General features: G+C 40.1%; 1 protein-coding gene across 3 annotated transcripts in view; it reads left to right on the forward strand.

Annotated features, from left to right (window-relative positions):
• Window positions 1–2803: 2803 nt before the first annotated feature.
• The window catches only part of bcas3 (BCAS3 microtubule associated cell migration factor), a 401519-nt gene continuing 389054 nt past the window's right edge, over window positions 2804–15268 (forward strand). For all 3 annotated transcript variants that reach the window (XM_075474182.1, XM_075474183.1, XM_075474184.1), the window contains exons 1-5: window positions 2804–2904; window positions 4961–5061; window positions 5298–5352; window positions 7040–7115; window positions 7699–7805. In XM_075474182.1, coding sequence (XP_075330297.1) covers window positions 4991–5061; window positions 5298–5352; window positions 7040–7115; window positions 7699–7805 — 309 coding nt within the window. In that variant the 5' untranslated portion in view covers window positions 2804–2904; window positions 4961–4990. The remainder of the gene's footprint in view (window positions 2905–4960; window positions 5062–5297; window positions 5353–7039; window positions 7116–7698; window positions 7806–15268) is intronic.

Raw genomic sequence — 15268 nt, forward strand, 5'->3', positions numbered from 1 at the left:
GCTGCTGAGTTCCCCAAGAAGAAGACGAAGTCTTAAAAATCAACAGATGATCATCATGGAACTGTCCGGGTTTATTAAGGTATCTACAAGAGAACTGACCTGAACTGAATTGATGTCAAGGTAGCTCTCCAGCAGGACAATGACTTAAAAAAAAAACACAAGTCCTGCCAGGGCTGAGCTGACAAAATTATGTAAGGAAAAATAGTCAAAAAACCCTTCCAAACATTTAACAGATTTGATCAACCACTACAGGAAACTGATCCCAAACAAGTTGGGACGCTGTCTAATGAAAATAAAAACCCAATGCAATGATTTGCAGTCATCTTAAACCAATATTTTATGCACAATAAAACATGGAAAAGGTGAGAAATTGAGCTAATTCATGAAAATAGTAGCTCATCTTGAATTTGATGGTTGAGATACGCACAAAAAAACTTTTGCATGTTCAATTTTGTTAATGTTTTTTTTCTTTTACTGATGCTGGGGGGGATTCTGGAGCAGCAGTGTGGCATGCATGAACAGCTGATTGGGCCATACCACAACCTGCTGCATCATGCTAAATATTTAGCATTTTCTTTCATTTCTGAGTTATCTACTTAATATTGTTTGATTAGAATTAGTTTAACAGTTACTTTAAACTAACTGTTTTGGGTTCTTTTCTAGATTATTTGTTAGTATTTGTTTCCCCTTGTGTGTCAGACTGGTCTGATCAGCCAGTATTTCAATTTTGGGTAAATAAAACCTATTTTTTTGGAAACCCACTGTGTCCTCATGTCTAACCGGCTCGGGCTTCACATTGTGAGAACTGAAAACGTCTTTCAGCAGAGGTAACTGGGAGAAGTAGAGGTAGATGAAGGTCTGTGGGGAGGTTTGGGTCTCTGCAGGAGAGCAGATGTTTAGTATGGTGAGGTAAGTTGATTGGTATATCCCAAGATCACTCACCACCAGTTTGTCAGTCCCACTCTGCTGAAACTAACTGTGATATTAATCTTTAATAAACTCAGAATTAATATTACTCATAAAAGACAATTAATTACATTTATGAAACAACAGTTTGAATTATTTGCATGTGAGCTACAACGATGGGTCATGGTTCTAAAAACAATTGATTACAAATGCAAGCAAACATACTCTAAATTGTTTGCTATTCAGACTAAACAACTGATGTCAATATTTTACGAGCAAAACGCTACTTGGATTCCTATCTAAGTGTATTGAAGACAAAGTTTTTACATTTTGTATCCATCTTCTTGAAATCTAAATGGCCTGGCTTTACAAATGGCCTCTCGCTGAAATGGCTCTACTGTCTGTGTGACAGAGGCCTTAAAGTCAGGTAGAATCATTGCTCAGTTCTTCATTTTTATCTTGATCCTCAGCTTTTGGCATATTAAACCTCTGTCTGCGACTATCCGTGCTCTCTGAAATGGGCAACTTACCCATGTAAATGCCCCATGCATGATGCTGAGGCATTTGTATGCGTAGCACTTCCTTTGATCTCTCATCCTCTCCTGTGGCTTCTCATGCCACCAAGGCTGCTTTTTGTATGTGCTGATTTAGGTTTCCAAAGACTTACTATGGAAATAGCCAACATGCCATACTCCATCAGTAGCCTACATCTATATCTTTCTTGTGATCATCTTCAAGTGAAGCTGTATACTGTACAGGTTATGAGTTCATTAATTGACTAATAAAGCAGAAGTGATAATAATGATAATAACAGTGTTAAACTCTTAACCCCCTCCTTACTCTCATACATACCCCCCCCCCATTCCACACGACTTTCATTTGCACATACACTTACCTCAATGCCCATTTGCACCTTTTTATTGCTTTATTTACTTATTTTATCTTCCTATTCTCATTTTATTTGACGTTGAATAACTTGTATGTATGTCTGCTCTACATGCCTCCTTAATCACCCCCTCATCAGTTTTTTTTTAAATTTTTAATTTAAATTATTGATTTATTATTGTAAATAAGTATTGTGAAATAAAATTAGATAGAGATGAGAGATTTTACAGAGTTCCCTCATTCCACCCTATTAACAATGATATTTCCATCAAGCCATCTTCTATTATTTTAATTTGGTAATTACAAACTGCACTTTTTGAGGATGTACTTGTTTGGGAAGATGTCTGTGAAAACTGTTACTATGAGCAGCCTCGAGACAACAGAACAATGGGACTGTAGTGGCAATTGTTTGTCAAATCAAACATCCTGTGAAACGTGCCCACTACTGGACTGGAGTTGGGTTTCGTACACAGGTAAAGAAAAGAAGTCCAATGTCCAATACCTGAAAACTGTGTTTTGAAGGTTTATTTTCCAGTTGTCAAGCAAATGATACAAGTACAACATTCCTTTGTTCTCTGCTGCTTCTCCTACTCTGGTAAAAAACCATTGCTCCACCCCAATCCATCCTGGTCTCTATATTTATAGGGAATGGACCCACAGTTCTTCTGCCTAACTTAAAACAAAGAAACAAAAAACAAACAATTATTAATCTACAAATAAACTCTGTAAATAACCCCCCAAAATATAAAGTAACCCAAGAATAAATTTAAACAAAATTCAAAGTAAAGAAAGATAAGGAATAAATAGCTCCAACAGGGACAATAGCAGGGTATTATTGTAATTTTTTCCCCTATTTAGAGTGCTTCTCGTGATACTATACACACGTGAACATGGCATGTATTTTATTTTGCAAATAGCTTCGGTGATGGAGGCGCTAGTTCCGCCCTTACTGTTGTTTGATTGGGTAGACGGTTTCATTTCTTTGCTCTGATTGGTTTCCAATTTCACAACACAGTTCCGCTATCTAAGTCTGTGTTTTGACTATTTGTTTAGGGAGCTCCTCGGACCATCAGAAGTGCACAGACAAGGCAGCTGTTATTTTTCAGTCCTTCGGTTCGTAATTCTAGTTGTTTAAAATGTCATGTTGAAATGTCACATATCTCCTACTTCCAGATATGTGGTTTTTAAACACCAGCAGGGATATTTCTCAGCTAGCTAGCTTGCTACTTTAGCTGCTGGGTCCTACTTATCAATATAACTTTAGCGTTAGCTAGTTGCTGTGTTGTGTTGACTCGACATTTGTCACAATTGTTATTCGTATGGGTTTTTGCTAGTAGTGCAAGCCCGCGGAAGGTGTACTCAGAATATTTAACAGAGGGTGAGATAATTAAGCTTGTCTATACGGTTTCCAAGAGGTTCATCTTTGGAAGCACTGTTAAGCCTTGTATGCTTGTTGTTGACATCGTTGCATGCACGTTTGGTCTGTAAGTACACGTAATATGCGAGCCCGTTGATACACGTTTCATTGATGTTGTTTCTCAATAGTTTAATACTTGGGAGAGACAACGAAATAATGAATTGAATGTGTATTTATTAATTGGCTTAACGTATAGAAAGCGTCTTTCATTAGCCACCAGTTAAGCAGGCTGGTTAAGGATCTGCAGTTTCTTGAAACCAATTGTTAACCCTGGATTGGAACATCTGACTGAATGTATGATAATCAAGTACCCAAATTGGGATGAATAAAGTATCTATCTATCTATCTATCTATCTATCTATCTATCTATCTATCTATCTATCTATCTATCTATTTATGACAACCTATTTGAGGATTTCTAAGACACTTCATTGAGCAGTATTTATACAGTGCAACTTTATGCAGCTTCCAGTGTTGGGTCATTAAAGGCGCACAAGTCAGCTGTGTGATACAATTCTTTCATCTCGTTCAGGATGCAGAGGGTGTCATTCTTGCTCCTCCACCTGATTTGAACCCCAACCCCCCAACACGAAACCCTTCATAGTCAGTGATGTGCCTGTTATGATAAGTAGGGTCGAGTTTGGGACACTTATTTCACTCTGAGGGAGTGGGAGTCTCTCTTCCCTCTGGAGATCTAAGCCCTGTCTCTGAACAGGAGAATGAAGAAGTTTTTACTTTAAGCTGTCGGCAGGTCGAAGGTTGGAGGATTAATACAGCATGTTGATGTGCAAATTTACAGTTCACTCCATCTGCATGACAACAGTGAAAACAAACATTTAACAGTATATGAGGTTTATTCCTTCACATCTGCACAAATCCACCTTAACCTACAATTTCCATTTGGTGCTTGTATTATTGATACAGGGTGTTTCATGTTAATGGTCATTTTTGATGACTTACTTTTTGTTGTTGTTGTATTGGTTTAGGTAATTCCAAAAGTGTTTTTAATATTTTGTGTCAACATGTGTGAGTAGACCGGGAAAATATGATAGAATACCTTTAAAGGTTAGATCGATTTTAAACCTGATGCAGCAGGAAAGCATGATGTGCTCATGAAGATATAGTGGTGTTCTGACATGATTAAGAGAAAGAAGGCACTTGTGTGTTTTGATCCAAGTCCTGATGTTTTGTATTGTGGCAGCTGGCCTGACCATGCATGCATGTTTAGTGAAGGCAAGGCTCCTTCTGTAGTCTGAAATCTCTAGACTTTCATCCACAAAGTAAACCACCTTTATTGATTTTCAAATCCTTCCACAAAGAGAAGGATCGACTGAAAGCCCAAATTGGTCTGATTTTCCTGTGACAGAGAGAGTCCAATGAGTTGTTTGAAGGACTCAAAGTTACATCTTACTTTTGGTTGTTTTGGACTGAGATCCTGCTGCTATAGCATTGAGCACCTCCAGCATATTACCCATATATACCATTGGGTGCATATTTGAAGTGCAGTTTTTTTGTTGCACCTTTTACCATTTCACAATTATTAGAAAGTGATCAAAACATTGTGATGGATATCTTTAACATTTTTTGAGTGAGCCTCATGACAATGTGCTTTAGTGTGGTTGTAACCATCTTTCATACCAATGTTGACATATTGCCATTTATTTTCCAGGGCAAGTTGGTACAAATGCAAGTTGATTTTAGTGTATTTGCATGTTGGCACCGTTTTGAAAGCTCCCATTGCACCTTTTTTAGGTTTTAAGAAAAGCAAAAAGTGGGAGAAAAATGTCATCGGACTCTCCCCGCAGACCGAGTCGCTGTGCTGGAGGAGTGTTGGTGCGAGCACAAGCTGCAACGTAAGAACGGAAACTTATTTCATGTTGTCTTATCAGAGATGTACCTTATGGATATCTGTTTGTCCATGTTCCTGAGCAGCAATAAGTTGTGTTATATTTACAGTCACTACTTTAACACTCGTTTATTGCTTTCCCAATGTACATTTTATCGTACTTTTTCAGCTGAAGCAAATCCCATACGTGAAGAATATTGATTATTTTTTCCATCCATTTTTTTGACGAGCTTCTTCTTGCAGAGAGCAGTCGTACATGGAAAGCGTTGTGACCTTCCTTCAGGATGTGGTCCCCCAGGCAAGTTCTCTGCAAACACACAACTAAAATGATTCCAGTTTGTATAGTTTATGTTGAGTGTCTTGTGTGTTTTCCATAGCCTTTCAAATATATTTAAAAGGGAGGGAAGACAACCTGGAGCTGCATGGGTGGCAGTTTTCTTGGCTATTCCGATTCTTTTTAAAAATTCAATCAATTGTTTTTTTTTAAGCTCTGATTTTCGGATTGTAATTTTGACTGTGATTAAAAGCTTATACAAACAATTTTTTTAAATTAAATATGTTAATGTAAGAAGCGTCATCTGTGTGTTCAAAACCAAACTTTGAGCTGCAGTCCACTCTAAGTTAGAGTTTGGTTTCTGCCATTTGGTGTGATGTGGTACACCCTGCACAGGTTGAACAACCATGCATGCTCACATTCACTCCTAGGGAACATTTCGAGTCACCAGTTAACCTAGTGTTCCTCAATTCCGGTCCTCGGGACCCACTACCCTGCATGTTTTCAATGTTTCCCTCCTCCAGCACACCTGATTCAAATGGCTCCTGATCAGGCCACTGCAGAGCTTGATGATGAGTTGATAATGTGAATCAGGTGTGCTGGAGGAGGGAAACATAAAAAACATGCAGGGCAGTGGGTTCCGAGGACCGGAATTGAGAAACACCGAGTTAAGCTAACATGCATGTTTTTGGTGGTGGGAGGAAGCCGGAGTACCCGGAGAAAACCAACACATGCACAGGGAGAACATGCAAACTCCACACCGAAAGAACCAGCCGGGATTTGAAGAAGGAACCCTGCTGCTGTGAGATGATGGTGTTAACCACCACACTGCTGTGGAGCCTTTGCACAATTGTAAAGGATTTTTTTTTTTAAATTTGACAGTGTTTGAATGGATTGTAGCATTGAGTCGGAGGTGAAAGGTTATATGATTTTAGACAATTACCTGTCATGTTTGTGGACTGAACTCTATTATATCCCCCCTGTTAGAGAAGGAGGCATTATTTACTCCAACAGCCAAGGGTACCAGGCCTTTTTAAAAAATTCTCATTGTCAGTTGTATGACTCGTCATTTTTTTTCTACAATGCTTCATTGAAATGCCTCAAATCCAAATCTGGAATGGTTACTTTCGCCTCCTTTACATACCTGTGAGCAGGCGGTGATGCTATTTGCTAAAATAGCTGCTTGCACCTGTCAGAATGCATGTGGTAATGTTATGTGTGCGCACGTGCATGCTCTAATCCAGTGGCCCCCTTTGGTACATAAGGAAATGTTTGCCCCCCCCCCAAAAAAAATAAATAAACGTGATTAACTTGGATTGTGTCTGTTACCGTCAACAGGCGGTCCACCTTTTCACTGAATCCCAGTTTGTATTTGAGAAAATACGTATATAAAGGGCTTTAGATGAGCTTTCCCTTAACTTGTAACTAAATGATTATTCGGAGCCCTGTCTGGAAGCCATGCTGGGAAGTTCTGTGGCAGAAGGCTGCAGTCATGACTACCGGAGACATTTCTTTCCTGTATATGTATCTTTTCTCTATTATATTCCTTTCAATTTTTCCTTTCATTCAGGCCCAACTGTACTAGAAATGTCCTATTATTATTATTATTATTGTTATGTAACTGGATCTTTTATATAAGTTTTAGAGATTGATACTGCTCGTGTGCATTGTTCTGTATGTTTTTCTAATTTAAATTTTTTTTAAACTACAGGCATATACTGGTGCTCCACCCACAGATGAAAAAGAGAAAATCATTTGGGTTCGATTTGACAAAGCTGACGTCAATGGTAAGGCTTGGTATAAAAGACACTATCCAACTGTGGAGCGTTTACATGTATCTTCTCTGAATCTATTCAGCTATGTTTAAAATCCTATTACAGCTCCTTGGTATAAGACATCATGCTGCATGGTACTACAGCACAAAACAGACACCTTTGTCCAAAATCACTTCAATGAAATTTGGTTACAATCTTAATATTCTCATCATTTCTAAGCTGTTCAGTACACTGGTAATCTTCCTTTGGGGACAAATTGATAACTAACAGCGTAGAAATACAGGCCCCACAATAGAGTCAGTAATCTGCCAATACACACAAAAATCTTTCATTTGGTTCTGTTACGCTTAATTTTGTTCTACGAATTTCTAGAGCTATGTTCTGCCAGGAAAGGGTTTTCATTTTTTCCTTTTGTAGCTACTCTGTTTGGGCAGTGCACTTTGGATCATTATCATGAAAACATATTCTAAGCAAGGGGTCATTTTTTTTCTGCCAATTTTCTAGTATACTTGCAGGAATTCAGGAATCTCCCAAACCATTTGTTTCAATACATTACTGTGTCAAGTATACTTTTTGGATGTTTTTCTTTGCACAGACACCGCTCGCAACCCAGAGTTTATAGAGATGCACAGTGGCACGTCTGACCCTCCCCTCTGCCTCATGCTTGGCTACACTGATGGGATGCAGATCTGGAGCATTTCTGTAAGTCATGCAACTTACTCAGCCACACAAGTTTTTACCTTGTCTTTTTGTATTATTAGCCCTCACACGTTTAATGAATTTAGATGGATATGTCAATTAGTTCACCAAAGAGCAAGGTCATTCCAGAACTTATTTATGTTGTGTTGATTGAGACCCCCAAAAATAAGCAGTTTAAAAAAACTAACTTTTTTCATGCGTCTTTATACTGAGAAATTAGTTTCTTTGTATCATGATTATAGTTATGGTTTTGTTTCTGCATTTAGCAGACGCTTTTATCCAAAGCGACTTACAATTGAAAAAATATATAACATAATAGCTGTAGAGGCTAAAGGCTGATTCTTACTCGGCGCAACCTCGCTCTTACTAGCTGGTCGCAAATGGCGCAAACGGTCACGTGACCCAAAATTCCACCACGCCCCCCGTCGCAAGCTAGAAAATCCTCGCGCGGCGCAAGGGCGCGCACACAACTTTTTTTCTGACTTCGTGCGCGCTCAACCGGAAACAGCTGACCAAGAAAAAATGAAAACTGCAGAGACCGCGGTGACCGAGAGGGTGCGCCTCTACAAACATCTGTACGACACGTCTATGAAGTTACACTGGGACAACGTTGTCCCAAAGGACAACGTTTGACAAAGTTCGTCTTGTTGCAAAGGACGAACATTCCACCTTCTCTTCTGTTTTTGCCGCAGCCGCTTAGCTCTGAGATACATATACAGTTCTACACCCAGAGTAAATTCATTCCGCATCAGATGTGCCAGCCTCTGCTGACGTGACACCACAGGTGGCATTGTGTATGCTTTCTTCGTATGCTTTTCAGCTTGTTTCCTCAACAGTGACGCCCGCTGGTCTGGAGAGAACTGCAAATGTGACGCATACTCGGCGCAAACTGCGCTTATGAGCTGAAGGAACTGTGAAGGGGCTGGCGCTTTCGATGACGTCATTAATGGTTCTCGAGCCAGAACAGTTGCGCGTTTGCGCCGAGTAAGAATCAGGCTTAAGGCTACTCTTGAAGCCCCTGAGGCTTTGCTTGATTTGACACCAATCAGACGTGCTTACTCTGCCGGTGGAATCACTTGTATGCACTAATAAACAACTTGACGTCTTCTTTTCTTTGCTTAATTTATTGTGACTCACCACAATGTTGAAGTGTATCCAGTAGTAGTACATCCACAATAATCATCCATTACTTTTGTCAATTAAACGCATATTAAACACAACTGAAGTCTATCATGCACACTCAGAGTGCAGCAGTCAAAACCATATGTGTTCCCCTCCGTCATGCAACACCTGTCACCTGAACAAAGGTTCCCCCATATATTGGTGTGAACCCAATTACATCACGGTGCCACCCAGTGGACAATAATGGTATGATATGGAACAAAGGAAAACTGGCTCTTACACCCCGGCCCCTAATTGCAATGGTTGGCATACAAATATGACAATTCACAAACAAACAATTAAAAGAGCCAGTGAAAGAAACAAACAATGGCCACATAATATTAGCACGAAGTACACATTACCCCAGTTGCCACTTAATTGCTTGCCCTGTCAGACTTGCTAACCTGAGGCTTCGTGCAGCAGACAGAGCTTGGCAACAGGTCTTTCAATTTTATTATTCTTTGTCTGGAGTCTGGAGACTGCAATCCTCATGCACTGGACCATTGACGACCCATCCTAATGCTGTTTTCATAGCATAAGGGCCATTCCCACAGCTGTTTATGACTTCCCATGGCTCCAGTATCTTGGGTATGTTGCTGCCAATCAGCAAGTCGACGCCAGCCTCTATCTTGGGAACATCAACTCTCGCCAGGTATGGCCACTGCAACAAGTCTCTGGTGGTTACAATGTGGTCAGGGCTTACAGGCATTTTCCTCTGTGTCAGAGTCTCTGGTAGTTCATAGAACATGTCGCCATTAATGCCAGACACCTCCAAGCCAACAAGTGAGTTTGACGGTACCACTCGTTCTTGTCCCATTGTTTGAAGTAGAAACTGTGTTCTTTTTCCATTGACGTGAAGCTTTCAAATGAGCTGCTCTGAACAAAAGGTGGCTGAACTGCCCGGGTCTAAGAATGCGTATGTCTGGATTACTTTGTCACCTTTAGCAGATTTGACCTGCACTGGGAGGATGGACAACAGACAGCGATCCCTTCCGGCCCCTGCATGTCCACATGTCTCTGCAGATGGACGTGACCCTGTAGGCCCATCAGGTGCTGTGGATGAACTGGCCTGGACCTGTGCTGTGTGTTTGCTGTTTGTTGCATCAACATGAAGAACAGTGGGGTGTGTTTGACTGCATGTCTCACAGGTTAAGCGCTGCTCACAACTTCGGCTCATGTGCCCAGGACGCAGGCAGCCAAAGCACAAGTTGTTCTGCTTTAGAAAGTCTATCTTGTCCCTGTGCTTCATACGCTTCAGCTGCTCACTGCAGCCTAGAGAGTGACTTTGAGCGCAAAATGCACAAGTTGAGGCTGTGGCATAACTACGCCGTAATGAAGTGTTCCTCAGGCCCCTGGCCTGTTCGGACTCAACAGGTGTGATGATTGTTGCGAAACTATTTCCTTTGGTCCTTTGCTCTGTATAGGGCTTTGGCCTACTGGCAACTCTTCCTCCATTCAGTCCAGGTGGTGGGTCATTAATGTTGCCATAGAACGGGTCAGACAAGATGCTAACATGTCTTTCAATTACTTTGACCAGGTCGTTAAATAGAGCCCTGTTGCCTGTTGCTTCCAATGCGTCATGTGCAACGGTCCTCCAACGCTCTCCGAGCTTAAACGGCAGTTTGCTGACAATTGCTCGAATGTTACTTGGCATTTCCAACTCTTGCATGTAGTCCAGTTCTGTCATGACATTGCAGCACCCTCTGAGAAAGAGAGAGTAGGCCTTTAGTGCAGAGACATTTTCATTCTGTATTGGAGCCCACGACAAGGCCTTCTCAATGTATGCCGTGGTGACTTTGTACTTGTTGCCAAAGTGTTCCTGTAGCAGATGTTTTGCTGTTGCATAGCCTTGGTCAGGCATCATGTGCAGACAACTACGGACAAGCTCCCTTGGCTGCCCCCTAGTGAACTGTTCCAAGTAGTACAAGCAGTCGCTTTGGCTTGCCTTTTCCTCCACTCCTTGCTCGAATGTGCGCATAAATGAAATGTACTGAAGAGGATCTCCATCAAACAGAGGGATGTCCCTTGCTGGCAGCGATGCTAGCTGTTGTTGTTTGACCAGTGCAGATGTTATTTCATTTTGCCTTTGCATTACTGAGACGAGGTCAGATGTTAGCAAGTTGGTGACTTGTGTGGATTGTAGTCCTTTGTCCAGGGTATGTAGAGTCTGCATGTCAAGGTTGGGGCGTTGCTTTGGCCTAACTGTGGGCTGAGCTCCACAGTGCATGCATTTCCTTTCGGATGGATACATAAATTCGTCTGCCATTGGGTTTAACCTTTGTGGTGGTTTCCTCGTGTTTTCCTCCAAGTAGGAATTCATTGCATTGGATGCTTTAGTACAGCTTTGATTGTCAGAGGCCTGGAAAACTGCAAGCTTAGCAGTGGATTCAGCAAGCAAGGTTTCCAATTCCTGTTGCTCCTTTTTCCTCCTTATCTGCTGTTCTTGCTCTTCGAGGGCGTGCTTGTCCTTTGCTATGTTGATACTGTTGCAATGCTGAAGCGGGGTCCTCGCCCCCGGCTCCGTAGTCGAGTCAGGTCTTCCTGTAGCTCCCGTCCAATCGCACGATGAACAGCTAAATCCACTTTGGTAAATATTGTTCCGTCTCGATGGTGCGAGATGCAAGTTTTGACTTTAGTTGTAGAGGCTAAGGCTACTCTTGAAGCCCCTGAGGCTTTGCTTGATTTGACACCAATCAGATGCGCTTACTCTGCCGGTGGAATCACTTGTATGCACTAATAAACAACTTGACGTCTTCTTTTCTTTGCTTAATTTATTGTGACTCACCACAATGTTGAAGTGAATCCAGTAGTAGTACATCCACAATAATCATCCATTACTTTTGTCAATTAAATGCATATTAAACACAACTGAAGTCTATCATGCACACTCAGAGTGCAGCAGTCAAAACCGTATGTGTTCCCCTCCGTCATGCAACACCTGTCACCTGAACAAAGGTTCCCCCATATATTGGTGTGAACCCAATTACATCACGGTGCCACCCAGTGGACAATAATGGTATGATATGGAACAAAGGAAAACTGGCTCTTACAATAGCTAACATCAAAGCTAACAATAAGCTACATAGAAGGAAACCACAAGTCGGCCTCTGTCAGAGGTGACAGGGGTGACAGTGTAGAGATAGAGTGCAGAAACACAGAGGGAAGTACAGAAAGATAAAGGGCAGTAGAGGGGGCAGGGAAGTACAGTACAGCTATAAAGACAAAATCAAGATACTTAATGTTTAATGATTTGTGCAACTTGTGGACAATGTTTTATTTTGCTTTATGAAAAAACTGTATGAACATGGTCCGTTTCATGACTGGTGAGGCATAACCAGCCCAAAAGATTGAGTTCAGCTATTGAACAATACTTTTTTCTGCTTACTGTTTAGAATTGATTATGTGATTGAATAATGTAAGCAGTACGTCCTTGTTGAGCTCAAAAGGTCAACCACCAATCACTGGTTGACCCTGGATTTGTCTGGACACGTCTACTGTCGAACCATTTGGGTCATAGAAAAGTAGTTGTAAACAACATTCACTTGATCCTTTTAACGAGGGCTTTATATTCACACAATGGTTGCTTGAAAGTTTGTGAACCCACCTGCGTGTTCTGCATGCATTACCCAGAAGATCGTTATATTTATAATACAAACCCTAAAATGAGAAAAGCACCAAATGAAACCGGTTGAAAAATGTTAAATCTCTTTTTGTATTAAGGAACATGATCCAATATTGTGCACCTTGATGTGAGGTTGTTGTTTACAACCAGGGTTCTGTCCATCTGAAAATTGAAGAGTATGGTGACTACATCATGGAGCTCATTGAGAGAAGGCCAAGGGTTTGCAGCGCTGTCAACACAGCAAAGGGTGGCTACTTTGCGGAATCTGAAATATGAAACATATTTAGAGTTATTTCACACTTTTTTGTTTACTACATAATTCCATATGTGTTCATTCATAGTTTTGATGCCTTCAGTGATAATCTACAATGTAAATGGTCATTAAAATATAGAAAAATCGTGTGTCCAGACTTTTGACTGGAAGTGTAGATAGATGGTAGTTTTATCAGATCACTCTGTGGTTCTAAGATCAGGATTTGATTACAGCAGAACTGCAGTGCTGAATTGCTCTGATTATGACAGCAGGTTGACACTTGTGAGGTAAAGTTGTAGAAACAGGAAAACATGTGAATGAGCTTCATCGTAAGCTTCATTGCACTGTGAAAAAGAAACTGAAAAACAATGGTAGAATCCAGTAGCTGGGGAGCCGAAAATATAAAATAAAAATATAGTTTTAACTTGAATTTTTGGCTTTTTAATGTTCAATGATTACCATGAACTATATCTATACATATGGTTATTCAACCTTATTGTATAGGGGACCATAACTGATTTTTCATGTTATTTTACTTTAGATATGCAAAGTCAGCCTGTTTCTGTAAATGTGTCGATAGTTTTAGGTATTGGTATTCTGTGTATGTGAGCACAGACAGTTGGAAAGAGGCAGACATAATGTAGAAAATTCACAGGTGGTACCCAAAATGGAGTAGAGCACCTTTTTTAAGAAAGCCTGACCTAAATTTAAATAAGGCCCTTTAGGTTTGATGTGGACACAAATTGCTTCTCACCTACAATCCTTTTAGGAACAGATTCTGGAACAAGATTAAGTCAAATTAAGTGAATGCTGAATCTGTTTGTGTTGCGGAAGTCAACTGCTGGTAAAGCAAGAGCTGTCTAATCATGATCGAGTCACTGAGAGGTCAAGTCTGAAGTTGGACCATATTTGACTGCTGCTAATGCTCCTTAACATGGAAATAAAATGCATTTAAAAAAAGAGTCTCCTGAAATATACAAATGAGACATTAGAAAATGGGTGTCATAAAACAAATATCATGTTATGAAATAAAAGTCTCATGAAATAGATTTGCCATTAGAAAATAGGTGTCATGTAATAAATATATCTAGAATCATGGAGTAAAAGTCTCATGAAATGAATAAGAGTGATTAAATGAACAAATTAAGTATGAAATAAAAGCTAAACCAGTTCATCTGAAGGGGAACTATGATAAATTAACTTTTTATTTACTTTTCAAATTTATATCAGGGAAATATTTAGTTATTTAATTTTGATTGAAGCAATATTTCATAAGTCTCAAGTGTGCTCATCCCTTCAAATAAAACTATTGACGTTCAACCGTCTTTCCACTATGAGGCAGTGTTGACCACTTTATGGACTTTATTCAGATCAGACAGTTGGAGATGCTTACCTTCCAAGGGTTGTAGCACAAGTCCGAGGGTCTTATTCAGCGTGCCCCCCCATCCTCTCTCATAGTAAGTGGTAAATATTTAAAAAAAAAATTGGCAGGGATATACTGGTTATTTACAAAAAAATGTTTTTGAAAAGTTTATATAAGACAGAACCTGTACAATTTCCATTTAATTGTGTTTAAATGCAGCCTATTTTGTTTGTTGCCCACACCTCTGTAAACGTTAAGTAAAATGTATTATCATAGAAGATGTTTGTCATTCAGGTATGCTGCTGATGTAGTATATTGGGTGGCCACAAGATGGCGGCCTTCCTTTTAGAGGACTGCTAGTATTACTGAGGAAATGGTTAACATGACCCGTGCTTTTTTTTTTTTTAATGCTACACAGAAATTTTAGTTGTTTTTTAGTGTATTGAGATAGATTTCAAGTTCAATATCAGTTACTGGTGAATTTAAGTGCAATGTCATTCATCTTTTTTTTTCAAGCTACATGTTGAAATTAACTTTTTTCAAATTTAAACTTGTTCCTGTGACTGAGCTAATGTTATACTGCACAAGCGTTACCAAGCAGAATAGGCAAGCTACCACTATTCTGAGTCAGTCTTGGAAAATCATTAGAAGATTTTGTCAGCTCTGTAACTTAACAAATTACCCACAATGCCGTTGAGGTTTGTTGCACCAAGTATCACCTTTCATGTAGAGACTGTCACTGAAACATGCAAACTTCTCATACATCCTGTGAGATCTAAACACTCCAGAGTCCTTAATCAGTCTTTGTATAAATAACCACAGGCTGCGGATGGAAGGACGCACACTTTCTTTATTCACCATCACACAACTGGGTGCTAGAATGTGGCAACTCCTGTGCTGTTAGTGTTTCTTTTTGCAGTTATTATAGTGGAGCAACATTTTCTAGCTGTTGGAGCCATGCTACTTGCACCCAGTGAAAACACAAACTTGGTGAACCACGCTTACTCTCAGTTTAAGTTGACAACTGTTGTGATTCACTCGGGTTAGCTTAGCCTTTTCTCATGTAA

This window comes from Odontesthes bonariensis, chromosome 9 (genome assembly GCF_027942865.1).
Source record: "Odontesthes bonariensis isolate fOdoBon6 chromosome 9, fOdoBon6.hap1, whole genome shotgun sequence".
Lineage (NCBI taxonomy): Eukaryota > Metazoa > Chordata > Actinopteri > Atheriniformes > Atherinopsidae > Odontesthes > Odontesthes bonariensis.